The following is a 13675-nucleotide window of genomic DNA, read 5'->3' on the forward strand; positions in this document are numbered from 1 at the left end:
CTGCAGCGGCTTTGCCTTCTCACTCACCGACAGCAAGTTCGATACAAAGGGGACCCTCCCGAGGGAAAACACTGGGAAGCTGCTGTTGTGCTGTCATTGTGGGGACACCCCTCCCATTCTGGGTAGAGCCCTGGAGAGTAAAGAGCTTTCTCTAATTCCAGATTGATTAGGGAGGCCAATCCTAGATTGACCAGGCAGGGGATTAGAAGGGCAGCCCAGTCAGCAGTTGTCTGAATGCATCGCAGGGCACTGGGCGGAAGGCTCTTTTGTGCCACAGAGCGAGGCGCAGACGGGTAAGGAAATATAACAGACAACAGGGACCCTCCGCCGTCTTGAGGTGATTGTGGTACAGCACAATTCTCTCTGCTCCTGAAGGGGCAGGACTCCGCCTAGGGGGAGTCCAGGGAGAAAACGCTTTAGGAGGCAGAGCAGTCTGTCTCATTCAGGATGGGCAGCCTGAGGCCAGATATGCAGTAGCCTAAAGGCTGTTAGATGAGGAAGAAAACTCATCCCAACAGACAAGGAACGAAGGCACCCGGCAGCTCTGGGAAGAGACAGAACAACCGTGGGTGCGGCCAGCACCCCCAAGAGGTGAGGTGGGAGATCTGCCGACCGCTCCAGCATGGATGAAATGTACTTGCTTAATGTGGAAGGAGTCAAGAAAAAGATTTTACATGGAGGCCGTGGGGAGCTGCCGCAATTCAAAGATGGGAGCAAGGTAACTACTCTCAACAAGCATCTCCAACTGGCTAAGCAGGGGTAGAGCAGGTCAGCTGTTCCCGTGCACCCTAGAGTCACAGCCAGGATCCGACTCGCCAGCAGCTGGCTCCCAGACTCCCCTGCGGTAGGTGGTGACCCAGAACCCTTATTACAGAAATCCTGTCTGTGTTTCCTTGAAAAGCACCGGTAGTCAGAAGAGACTAAAAATAAAAGCAGCTGATTTCTTCTCTCATTGAGTCCAGATCAGTGTAGCTGAGTTGACCAGGCAGCAGGTTTTTCTAACCGCCAGAGCTGCAGGCTCTGAGATTCCAGCTGCGTTTCGTCTGCCTCCTTCCTCAGCGGCACTAATAGGCTCTGCCACTGGAATCCAGCTGGCAGCTTTGTGGTGTAATCCAGCTCAGGCTCCTGGGGCTGCATTAGCACAGCAAAAGGACGGAATGAAGGCGTTTGACGGTGACACCCACAGCGGAGGCAGAGATCTAGGGAGCCCATAGTGTGGGTGACGTGGTGCCCTTTGTGTGTACACACAAGCCAGCTTTCGAAGCCCCTTGCGGTGGCACTTAAGGATTTTCTTTGTGGTTCGCTTGCTATGAAGTTTGCCTGCTGTATTTGCAGAGCAGGGTGTGAGGAAGTTCATGCTACTGGAGCCCCAGCTGAGTTGGGTTAAAAAGAGGTCGCAGCAGAGGGCAGTTGTGTATATAACTACATAGCAGATGGTGGCGTGTCTCACAGCCCATCCCTTTGCTCCGTGAGAACAACTAAGTAACACTAAACTGGGGTCATGTCTCCCCTTCTTGGTGACCCAAAGATGGGAGGGGAAGGAGACCAGGCTACTGCCGCCTCCTGTCCCCTCGCCTGTAGCTGACCCACTGTGCACTGGTCTCTTTGGTGCAGCTCACGTTCCACTTTCAGACCCTGAAAGACAACTTTGAGCGCACTGTGATCGACGACAGCCGGCAAGCTGGCATCCCCATGGAGATCATCGTGGGGAAGCTGTTCAAAATCGAGGTGTGGGAGACCTTGCTAACCTCCATGAGGATCGGCGAGGTGGCGGAGTTCTGGTGCGACGCTGTTGTGAGTGATACCCCCGTGGCTGGGAACACCTAGATTTCAGACCCTTACACACACACGCATTGTGCACCCTCAACACTGACACCATCACATGCACACAGGGACACGCTCACTGCCCGCGAGGCAGGATGGCATAGGTGCGCCGTATCATCTGTGCCTGCCTTGTGCCTGGCTCCATGCCCCCTGAACGGTCTCACATCCTGCCCCCGTGTCACAATTGGGGGAGCTGGAGCGCTGGGTTGCTTAGCCCAGCAGCCTGTCCTTCCTCGCCAGGTCCTCCCCAGGGCTTTACACCTGAGGCGTGGCGGGCGTCCTCACTCTAGGACAGGCTGAAAAGCCCCAGCTCGGGCTGCAACTCGGCCCTCTAGCACACGGTTCCTCTTCCCTCCACTGCGAGAGGGGGCTGCGTTTAGAGTGTTCCTGCCCTGCCGGCTGAATAGCTGACAGAGGCAGGGCCTCACGTCACCCTGCACCATCTCGCCCCACCTGCTCTCACTGGCCCGCAGGCCGGGGGTTGTTCTGCACACTTGCACGAGCCAAGGTGTCCCTCCTCTCCCCCCGCCATGTTTCAGCACACAGGCATGTACGCGCTGGTCTCCAAGGGCATGCGGAGGATCGCGGAGGGCAGGGACCCGCTGGAAGGGCAGAAGCACCGCTGCGGGATGGGGAACATGTTTGACTATCACAGCACTGGCTATGCGGACCTGGATGAGCTGCAGAGGGCCCCCCAGCCCCTCATCTTCATCATGGAGCTTTTCAAAGTAAGGCCCGGGCGAGGGGGGTAGAGCCGGGACAGGCCATGGCAGGGCTGTGGAGATGTTCAGCTCAGTACAGCCCAAGCTGGTGGCTCCTCTGGGGGAGGGGGAGCCCGGCTCAGCTATCCCAGGCAGAGTGGGCCCAGGAGTGTGAAGGTCTCTCCCCCCCCCCCCACCAGGTGGACGACCCCTCGTCCTACAAGCGGGACACCTGGGCCATGAGCAAAGAGGAGAAGCTGTCGGCTGTTCCTGTCTTGCACCGCGAGGGCAACCGGCTGGTCCTGCTCAAGAGGTACCAGGAGGCAGCAGCAAAGTACCAGGAAGCCGTCATCTGCCTGCGGAACGTCCAGGCCAAGGTGAGAGCCGCCCCCCGCTGGACACCGCAAGTGGGGAGGGACGGGCTGAGGTAGAGGTGGAGGCCAGTGCTCTGCTGCAGCAGGGACAGCCTTCTGCTCAGGCTGCCTGTGCCCAGGCCTATTGCGGTGGTACGGCGCGCCTCGCACCGGTTTTCTCCTCGCTGGCCCGTGGTATCCACGTAGCAGTGGTGAGCTGGCTTCATGAGGCCCTGGGCCAGCACTGCAATTCCTAAGGCAGTAAACAGCCCTGTCGGCCTGTCACTTTGCTCTCCCTGCGGCTGGGAGAACCGACCCTCGTTGGCCTTCACGGGGGCATTGTCAGGGTACAAAGTCCTGCGAACTAAACCAGACCAAGTGACTGCGAAGGGCCAGGCAGGGCTTGCTGCAAACAGCCACTTCTGGGCCGTGGCCTCCAGAGAGGGGATCCAGAAAGCTCCCCCCGTGGCTCTCTGAAGGGCATAGGCAGCCAGCTGGGCCATGCATGCCCGGGGAGCCCCAGGAAGTGTGCTCCATCTTGCCCTTCAGAGGGAGCTACAGCCCCCCTTTTGCCACAGCTCGCCCCCACGGGATGCACGAGGCACCTCTCCCAGCAGCAGGTGCGCTGAGCCTTTGAGCGTTCTCCGGCCAGGCAGGCAGGGCTGGTGCTCCCGCAGCACATTGCTGGATTTTGAATAGGAGAAGCCCTGGGCTGAAGACTGGCTGAGCCTGGAGCACCTCATCACGCCCCTTGTGCTGAACTACTGCCAGTGCCAGCTGGAGCTGGGGGAGTACTACGAGGTCTTGGAGCACACCACCGACCTTCTCCAGAAGGACAACGGTAATCGCCCAGCCTGCCTGTGCCAACCTTCCCCTGGGCTCCCAGAGAGGAGACTCTGCCCCCCAGTGCTGTTGGCCCACGGCCGCTTCTTCCCTGCTGCCAATCCCCTTGGAAAAGTCTCAGTGGGGGGGCTGGGTTAGTCTGTATTGGCAAAAACAAGGAGGAGTCCTGCAGCACCGTAGGGAAGAACAGATTTATTAGGGGAAAACCCACATCAGCTGAAGTGGCAATAAATTCTACTCCAGCTGGCAGGCCCACTCTGAAAAGCTGTATTACCTTATTGAGACCAATCAAGGCAGGGCATTGGGCATGGAGATGTGAATATCCAAAGAGGGGGAATTGCCTTTGTAGTGGGTTAAGCACAAGATCCGCATTCACGCCTAAGTTGATTATATTGAATTTGCCAATGGATTCCAGTCCAGCTGTCTGCCTTTATCATTGGTTTTGAACTGGGAGTGCGTCGTCAGCTGCTCCCTTCGATTGCTGGGGGAAGGGAGCAGAAGCTCTTATATGTGCACAGAGAAAGTGTTTCAGGCTGGCAGAGTAATATTGCCATCCAATGGCTTGGGGCCATCCATAGAAGGCCACGCCCATGGTGCATGCTGAGTGGCAGATTCAGGAATAGGCTGGTAGCCTGCACTCGGGCTGGTCAGTGAGGCTACGTCTAGACTGGCATGATTTTCCAGAAATGCTTTTAACGGAAAAGTTTTCCGTTAAAAGCATTTTCGGAAAAGCGCGTCTAGATTGGCATGGACACTTTTCCGCAAAAGCACTTTTTGCGGAAAAGCGTCCGTGGCCCATCTAGACGTGCTTTTCCGCAAAAAAGCCCCGATCGCCATTTTCACTATCAGGGCTTTTTTGCGGAAAACAAATCTGGGCTGTCTACACTGGCCCTTTTGCGCAAAAGTTTTGCAGCATAGTATTTCCGCAAGAACACTGACAATCTTACATGAGATCGTCGGTGCTTTTGCGGAAATTCAAGCGGCCAGTGTAGACAGCTGGCAAGTTTTTCCGGAGAAGTGGCTGATTTTCCAGAAAAACTGGCCAGTCTAGAACTATCGGTACACCTCGTTCCACGGAATAGGAATCCTAGTTCGAACTACCTAGTTCGAGCCCCGTGTAGCAGCGCTGCACGGGGTTCGAACCAGCGGGGATTTAAAAATGGCGGCTCCCCGCTTATGCAAATGAAGCCCGGGAAATTCAAATCCCGGGCTTCATTTGCAAGTGCGGTATGCCTACATTACCCTCCTAGTTCGAACTAGCGGGGTAGTGTAGACATACCCTGAGTGTTTTCCTGTCCCTCATCTACAGCTTTTCCCAGGTGAGAACTCTGTCCTGGACAGGGAATACTGTCACAGTAGCTATAACGTAGCCTGTGCCACTTGCTGTCATTGGCTCTATAGGCCCAGAGCTCGCTAAGGGTAGGTCTACACTCATGGCTTCTTGTGTCAAATATGCAAATGAGGCTAAGCCTGGAATATCCGTGAGCCTCATTTGCATACCTAATGAGCCGCCATTTGTGCAGAATAACGGCATTCCACGAGAGGGGTTTTCTTGCGCACGAAGGGACAGTGTAGACAGCTCCTTCTGGCGCAAGAGCCTCTTCTGCAAAAATGACGGCTCATTAGGTACGCAAATGAGGCTTGGTAGTATTCCAAGCTTAGCCTCATTTGCATATTTGACACAAGAAGCCGCGAGTGTAGACACAGCCTAAGGTTATAGACCTGGACAATGAGAACATCCCCAGTGGGGATATGAACCCTTCAGGCCATGAGCTGACGGGGGGTTGATAGAGGCTAGTAGGAAAAGGAGCGTAACCCCAAGCTTCTCCGCACTTGCCAGAGAACGTGAAGGCTTATTTCAAGCGTGCCAAGGCGCATGCGGCCATCTGGAACGAAGCGGAGGCCCGAGACGACTTCCTGAGGGTGGCTCAACTGGACCCGTCGCTGGCAGCGGCTGTGAAGAAAGAGCTGAGGCTGCTGGGGGAGCGGATGAGAGAAAAACGCGTGGAAGATCGGCAGCGCTACCAGGGCCTCTTCCAGCAGCCGCAGCTCCAAGGGGCCAAAGCAGGGAGGGGGCAGTGGGAAGGGGTTGGGAATGCTGGAGCTGGCAGGCAGGAGGGAGGAGACTGGGGGGAAGGGAGGGAAGAGACCAGGCTGGGAGCAGCAAGCTCCACAGCACAGGGGGAAGGACAAGACCAAGGCAGGTCTGGACCAGAGGGGGCCATGGGAGAGGCAGGACTTGGGGAAGGGAACATCCACCCAAAGGGGGAACGAGGCCTGCGGGATTCTGGGGAAGACACAGGACTTGGGGGAGAAAGAGCAGAAAGAGGGGAGCCCGGGACAGGACCAGCCAAAGGGACATCTGGGGTCGGGGGTGGGACGGAGGAGACAGGAGGGGGAGAAGAGAAGCGGGACGCAGAGTGGGGGGAGCCCGGGAAAGGACCAGCCCAAGGAACTTCTGAGGTCGGGGGTGGGACGGAGGAGACAGGAGGGGGAGAAGAGAAGCTGGACGCAGAGTGGGGGGAGCTGAGGAAAGGACCAGCCCAAGGGACTTCCGAGGTCGGGGGTGGGACGGAGGAGACAGGAGGGGGAGAAGAGAAGCTGGATGCAGAGTGGGGGGAGCCGGGGAAAGGACCAGCCCAAGGAACTTCTGAGGTCGGGGGTGGGACGGAGGAGACAGGAGGGGGAGGAGAGAAGCTGGACGCAGAGTGGGGGGAGCCTGGGAAAGGACCAGCCCAAGGAACTTCTGAGGTCGGGGGTGGGACGGAGGAGACAGGAGGGGGAGAAGAGAAGCTGGACGCAGAGTGGGGGGAGCTGAGGAAAGGACCAGCCCAAGGGACGTCTGGGGTCAGGGGTGGGACGGAGGAGACAGGAGGGGGAGAAGAGAAGCTGGACGCAGAGTGGGGGGAGCCAGGGAAAGGACCAGCCCAAGGGACTTCTGGGGTCGGGGGTGGGACGGAGGAGACAGGAGGGGGAGGAGAGAACCTGGACACAGAGTGGGGGGAGGCAGGGAAAGGACCAGCCCAAGGGACGTCTGGGGTCGGGGGTGGGACGGAGGAGACAGGAGGGGGAGAAGAGAAGCTGGACGCAGAGTGGGGGGAGCCCGGGAAAGGACCAGCCCAAGGGACGTCTGGGGTCGGGGGTGGGACGGAGGAGACAGGAGGGGGAGGAGAGAAGCTGGACGCAGAGTGGGGGGAGCCCGGGAAAGGACCAGCCCAAGGGACGTCTGGGGTCGGGGGTGGGACGGAGGAGACAGGAGGGGGAGGAGAGAAGCTGGACGCAGAGTGGGGGGAGCTGAGGAAAGGACCAGCCCAAGGGACGTCTGGGGTCGGGGGTGGGACGGAGGAGACAGGAGGGGGAGGAGAGAAGCTGGACGCAGAGTGGGGGGAGCTGAGGAAAGGACCAGCCCAAGGGACGTCTGGGGTCGGGGGTGGGACGGAGGAGACAGGAGGGGGAGAAGAGAAGCTGGACGCAGAGTGGGGGGAGCCGAGGAAAGGACCAGCCCAAGGGACGTCTGGGGTCGGGGGTGGGACGGAGGAGACAGGAGGGGGAGGAGAGAAGCTGGACGCAGAGTGGGGGGAGCCCGGGAAAGGACCAGCCCAAGGGACGTCTGGGGTCGGGGGTGGGACGGAGGAGACAGGAGGGGGAGGAGAGAAGCTGGACGCAGGGTGGTGGGAGCCGGGGAAAGGACCAGCCCAAGGGACGTCTGGGGTCGGGGGTGGGACGGAGGAGACAGGAGGGGGAGGAGAGAAGCTGGACGCAGGGTGGGGGGAGCCGGGGAAAGGGCCAGCCCAAGGGACGTCTGGAGCAGATGGAGCAGGAGAAGGCCCAGCACGCTCAGGGGCAGAGGACCCAGGCCTGGGCGACGGAGGCTCCAGCGCAGAGAGGGAAGGCGCAAGCCAAGGCGAGCGTGAGGCAGCGTCTCATCTCGTTCAAGGCCCGAAGATGCCACTTGAGCGAGGCGGGGGAGAGGAGCCTGCCCGGGAGGGCCACGGGGCAGCAGGCAGGGCACGGTGCGCAGAGGCAGAGGAAGAAGGGGGCAGGAAAGCAGGAGGACAAGCCAGCTCCAATGCAGCGGAGCAGAGCTTGTGGGGAGGGGCAGGGCCGGGCAGAGAGGGCAGCAGGGCGCTGGGAGACGCCTGCTGAGACGTGCAAGACGCTCCCTCGCCACTGCCCTGCAGGGAGGGCTGCACGGAGGGACACTGCTGCCGCTCGATGGGGCCGGCTAGGAGAGGTGGGCGAAGGCTCCCAGCCTCTAGCAGGGTAGAGCCGGGCAGCCGAGAGCCCAGGGCGGGCAGGGCAAAGCTGGGAGCGGAGGCCACAGGGCCAGGCTGAGGTGGCGGTGGCCTAGTTGGGCCGCTCGGTGACTAGTTAGGCTGTGCCCTGCAGGAAGAGCCGGGGCTCAGCGTCTGGGCCTGGGCTCGAGCTCCGGGCCCCCGGCGGTAGGTCTGTATTGTGCAGGCTTCCTCCCGAGCCCTGTCACGGCCGAGACACCAACGAAACGGGGAGCTGACAACCCAACCCAGCCACGGGAGCCGACTTCAAATTCATCCACCCGACGCCGTGGGCGCCCGCTCTCCCAGCCAGCTCCTGCGGGGCACAGGAGCCGGCGCTCACCCCGGGCCGAGGCCGCAGCGCTAGCCCCTGGCCCGTGTGCTGCGGCTGTGTGAGCTCGCTCAGAAATAAAGTGCGTCCCTGGCAAGGCTGTGGCAGGATTCTTCTGGGCTGCGCCTAGTGTCTGTGAGCAGCAGACGCCCAAGCGGCCCCCCAGACCAGAGCGCTTTGCTTTCCCGCCATGCTCCCGGCCCCCCAACCAGCCTGGGAGGGGGGATTTAATAACACACACAGCCCTGCCTGGGCGCCCTGCAGCAAGGCCATCTGCCCACGAGCTCACACGCCAAAAGAGGAGCCCGAGGATGGAGCCCAGTGGTTTTGCTTTGGCTCCAGGGTGGTGGTGATGGCGGGGGGCCGGTGTATGGCTGGGGAGCAGCGGGGAAGAAGGGGGGAATTATCCCCATGCTACCAGTGTAATCCCTGGGACTGGAGTCTGGATTGGGAGGTTCCTAGTGTCCACAGGCCACTGCCAGAGTTCTGTCCACACTGGAGTCCAGTTCAGCTCCCCCTTTGCCATACGGTGGGTGGGGTGGGGTGACCAGCTGACCACAGGACCAGGCTTGGGAATGGGACCTGCAGAATGACAACCAGACATTCCACCATTAGCAGCAGGTGCCTGTCCATTACACATGAAAATGACAGGGAGGGGTGTAGCCTCGGAGGGAGGACTCCTGGATTCTGCAGCTAGCACAGTCAGTAGCAAGTCCCTCCCGTGGGGTGTTTGTAAAGAGCTCTACCATTCTCAGGCCAATAGGTCTGGAAGTGTTAGGCTAAGGGTAGGACAAAGGCAACTGCAAACCAGTCTCCTGGTTGAAAGAGGAGCAAGATTAGGTAACACAAGACCCAGTCTAAGGCTACGTCTACACTGGCAGCTTCTTGCTCAAGAACTCTTTTGTGGAAGAGTCCTTGTGCAAAAACTCTTCCAGAAGAGAGTGTCGACACTGGTATGTCAATGTGCTTTTGCGCAAGAGCATCCATGCCAGTGGAGACGCTCTCTTGCGCAAGAAAGCTCTGGTGGCCATTTTAACCATCGGGCTTTCTTGCGTAAGAAATTCATGTTGCCTGTCTACACTGCCCTCTTGTGGAAGAGCACTTGTGCAAAAAGGCTTCTTCCTGAGCGGGAGTGTCATAGTTCTTGTGCAAGAAGCCCTGATTTTATACAGTAAAACGTCAGTTTACTTGCACAAGGACACGTGGCCAGTGTAGACAGGCAGCAAGTTTTTGCGCAAGAGCAGCTGCTTTGGCACAAGATCGTGCCAGTGTAGACACAGCCTAAGAGTCACTAGAGCCCAGAGGGAGTTTGGAAGGGGGGGAGAGGAATCTCTGCCCAGGGTTTCCTGTCTCATTATGCACTTGGGCACCCCTGTTTGTAAGCTGGTGCCCTGGTTGGTTGTTAGCAAAAAGAACGAGGAGTCCCGTGCAATGTTCTCTCTAATTTTTCATCCATGTGAAGAATAATTTTTGTGGTGTGCACCTAAACATGGGTGATGTGCACCACCTCTAGAATGGGTGGCATTTGAAGTTCTCCTGAGCAATCGCTCAGTTTACAGGGAACACGGGTCTGGTGGCATCTTTAAAGACTAACAAGTTTCTTAGGGCATGAGCTTTTGTGGGATTGTGAGCTGCAGCCCCCAAAAGCTCATGCCCTAAAGAACCTGTTAGTCTTTAAGGTGCCAGAGGACTCCTTGTTTTGCCTGCTTGTAAAAGGCTCTTCCATACAAGAGCAGGCAAAGAAAAACGGCCTAAGCTCTGGCTGTGGTTGTCAAATCCCAGCTTCCTGATGGGCAGGGCCGGGAACTTTGGAACAGATTTTGTTGGTCAGAGAAGAGCCTGAGAAACCAGCACTTCCTTTACGCATGGGCCCCGGGTGTAGCCAGACTCCTGCCTGCTCGGCTCACCACGAACATTCCCACCCGCAGAGCCAGCAGGGCCCTGGAAGAGGGAGAGGGACTCTAGTCTGGCCTCCTTTTGTCCACAGCGTTATTAATGAAGTGCCCACGGCGGAGTCGCTAGTCCTGGCAATGATGGATGAGCTAACGGAGCCAATTCTGCTGCCAGGCCCCAGGATGAGTTTGGGGCACGGGCACAGAGGAAAACACACACCCTGTAAACTGAGCAAATCTGGTCTGGGGTAGGACCACGGCTGTCCCCAGAAATGTGAGCAACGTCCCGCTCCTCCAAGCCCCCTTTAACAGGCTCTTGCAAGGAAGGGAGCAGAGACAGGAGAGGATGGATGATTGTGCACTGCCTTACCCACCAGGGAAGTTGCTCCCCACCCTCTGGCACTGAGCAGTGGGGTGCAAACCAGCAAGCCCCGAATGGCAGATTCACAGGGAGAGAAGGAAGGGGCGCAACCGGAATAATGAGGTCAGAGAACCAGCTGACGTATCAATATAAATACAAATTTATTCTCTCTCCAGAGCCGAAAGGGAGAGAAGCCAGTGAGGACAGCACCGCAGCACACAGCACCCCAAGTTAGCTAGTTCGTTCCCTGCCCAGCTGTAACAGAAATCCTGAACTCACTTATGCACAAGACAGTCTTTGCTTCCCACGAAAACGTCCTAGAGGTTGGGTCGGTTGGCCTGGGCTATGTCTTGTCTTAAGGCGCACAGCTAGGTGGGGAGAGAGCTCAGATTCTCTACAACTGCCCTTTCCGGAGGCAGAGGGCAAAGCAATCGGGGCCGGTCCTCACAAGTATTTCGGCACCTAACTGATGGGAATTAGATGTGGCAGGGCTCGGTAGTGAAGGGAAGGAGCTCAGAGGAGATACAGAGAGAAAACTCAGGTCTTTTCCTAGCTAACGCCCCACTACGTACATCAGTGTATCAGGTGGTTTAATCCGAGCCTGGATCAGCACTCATGGCGAAGAGAATGGTGGAGTGCCGCAGAGCTTTGTGAAAGTGGGAACCAAATATTGCACCCGGGGGGAGGGGAGGATGCTGTAGAACAGGTCTGAGACTGGGCAACGTCCAGGAACACCTGTATTCAAGGAGGGCAGAGCAGAGGGGGCAGAGTCCCAGGGTATGGGGGTCAAGGTAAAGAGACCCCACTCTCTGGGCTTATGGCGCTGTCACTCCATGGAGCAGAGACACTCAGATTAGCAGGGCCTTTGCGGGGGATTCTACCTTTCTCGGCAGCTTGTGGGCACGAGTCACTTGCTGGGTTTATTTGAGCATTTCCCTGCCGCTGCGGGGGCCTCCGGCACCACAGTCCCTCTTCTCTCTGCCTGCGGCACATCCTAGGCTGGCAGCCTCTGGGCAGCGATGGCCTAATTCCCGTTGCTCGTGTGCGGTGGCTGGGGGGTGGGCGGCTTGTGAGAAACAGGAGCTCAGACCCACGGTGGTCCCTTCTGACTCGGTCGCGGCTCATGACGGGCAGGGCTCTGAACCGAACCAGCCCTAGTCGGGGAGATGAGTGGGTGCCAGGTTCTGCACCCCAGAAGGGAGAGTCCGAGCTGGGAAAAGCACCAACTCCTGACCACGCTTTCAGAGGTGCCTTGGCCCTATTCTTACCGCTCGCTCGCTCTTAGCCACTTCCCAGCCTCGCTCTTCCACATGCTCAATAGTATCCCTGCCAACCCTTCTCCGGGTTTGCTAGCAGAAGGAGCCTTCTGCCATCACCACTGATACCGGGGGGCTGCAGCCATCTCTGCAGCAGGGCCCTCGGCCTGCATCTCCGTGTGGCAGGCAGCCGAGGAAGCCACAGGCCATGGTAGGACCAAACCCTTCCCAGCTGTAGAGGCACTGGAGCTAAGTGGGTTGTGCTTGCACTGCAGGGTGGTAAACGCCACCTGTCTGCATTGCCTCCTCTCCCTTTGAGCCTGGCTAGGCTGGTGCAATCGAAGTGTCTTCTCCTCCAGACTGGAGCCAGGCACCAGCCTGGTGTGGGCTGGGGAGAGCCCCAAGGTGGGCAAAGCCAGCAGCAGTTCAGAGGAGCAGCAGCTGCAGGCTCCCAGGGGAGCAAAGGACGCCTGTTTGTCTGGGTCTGTGTGTCTCAAACAGTCCCATCTGTCAGAGCTCTCTCCAGCCTGAGCCTTCTGCACTGCTCCCAACACAGAGCGCCTCTGCTAGGCTGACAGTCCCCTGCAGGAGTGGCTCCCGGCCCCCTCCGAAAACACTCCTGCCACGGAGTCACCGAAAAACCTTCCTGGTGCTTCTCACACACAATCACAACCTTCTGCAGCTGCCCTAAGACAGGGCAAGTCACCCTCCTGCCCTACATGCTACACTAAGCGCAACCCACCGCCCCTCCAGGATGCTAGCGCAAGCCTAGCAATCGACAGGGCTTCCACTGGTCACCACACGACGGGAATTCACAGGGCTACGAACAGACACCCACCTCCACAGCACCTTGTACTACACAACGTCACACATCACAGCAGCTCCTACGCACAACGGACTACAGCAAGCCTCATGCCACGTACTCGACGTGCTGCCCCCGCGCGAGATCCACAACAGAGCACCACGAAGTCAGCCTCGCACACAACCTCCGAGACACGGCGCACTCCCTCAGACCTCACCCCGTCCTGCAGCGCCCCCCAAACTCACCACACGGCAGTCGCCTAGCAGGCCACGGCACACCACCGCCATCCAAACAACATGGCCCACAGCAGTTTCGGGACACAAACCAGAACGTTTCCAATGCACGACTGCAGCAGTCAGATCCCCACCCCAGGCATTCTGCGGTGAGTTCCCCAGATAAAACACTAATGGCAGAGCTTGGGGAATGGAGCAACCCTAACGCGCCGTCTGCCTACAGCATTCCTAGGTGTTCTTCCCAAAACACCACTGCTACGCCGCCGCCTTCTTGCCTGGCACTCCCCAGGCCTCGCCAAGACAGAGCAGCCCACCCCCTTCCCCATGTACCTTTCCCCTCAGCTCTGCAGCCTTCTCACCCACAACGCTGGGTTTCAGCTTTCCGGAGCCTTCCGGAGCCAGGTGCTACACTGCCTGCTGGCAACTCAAGTTTTGTACGCCCCCGTCCATGCCCTGTGGTTCCTTCATTTAAGGAGAGATCCCAGCTGTATCCTCCGGCCTCCCTAACCAAACAGCGCCCTGGACTGTAGCAAAGGCTCTAAGGGCCCTAGCGCCAGAGAAGAGATTTTTTAGAAGCCTGATGGAGCGCTCAAGAGCACAGCTCCATCCTCTTCCTGATTTTGCTCCAGCCGGTGCCACTGCCTCACGACATCATGCCACAATGCAGGGCATGTCAGTCGTCACAATGGTTCAGTGTCACCGTGAGGTGTGAGCACACCCATTCTCTTGCAGTACCCTGGCGGAAAAGGAGCCCATTGACCTGTCAGGTGGGGAAACAGAGGACAGCCTGCCTGGTGGGAAGTAA

General features: G+C 58.5%; 1 protein-coding gene across 1 annotated transcript; it reads left to right on the forward strand.

Moving 5' to 3' along the window:
- Positions 1-29: 29 nt before the first annotated feature.
- LOC102457172 (aryl-hydrocarbon-interacting protein-like 1) lies at positions 30-13675 on the forward strand. The gene is made up of 7 exons (XM_025178652.2): positions 30-718; positions 1615-1794; positions 2364-2552; positions 2726-2902; positions 3578-3719; positions 5562-6621; positions 13603-13675. Exons 1-7 carry the CDS (start codon positions 623-625, stop codon positions 13673-13675), a joined length of 1917 nt encoding a protein of 638 aa, XP_025034437.2. The 5' UTR covers positions 30-622.

This window comes from Pelodiscus sinensis, chromosome 13 (genome assembly GCF_049634645.1).
Source record: "Pelodiscus sinensis isolate JC-2024 chromosome 13, ASM4963464v1, whole genome shotgun sequence".
In the NCBI taxonomy this organism is placed as follows: domain Eukaryota; kingdom Metazoa; phylum Chordata; order Testudines; family Trionychidae; genus Pelodiscus; species Pelodiscus sinensis.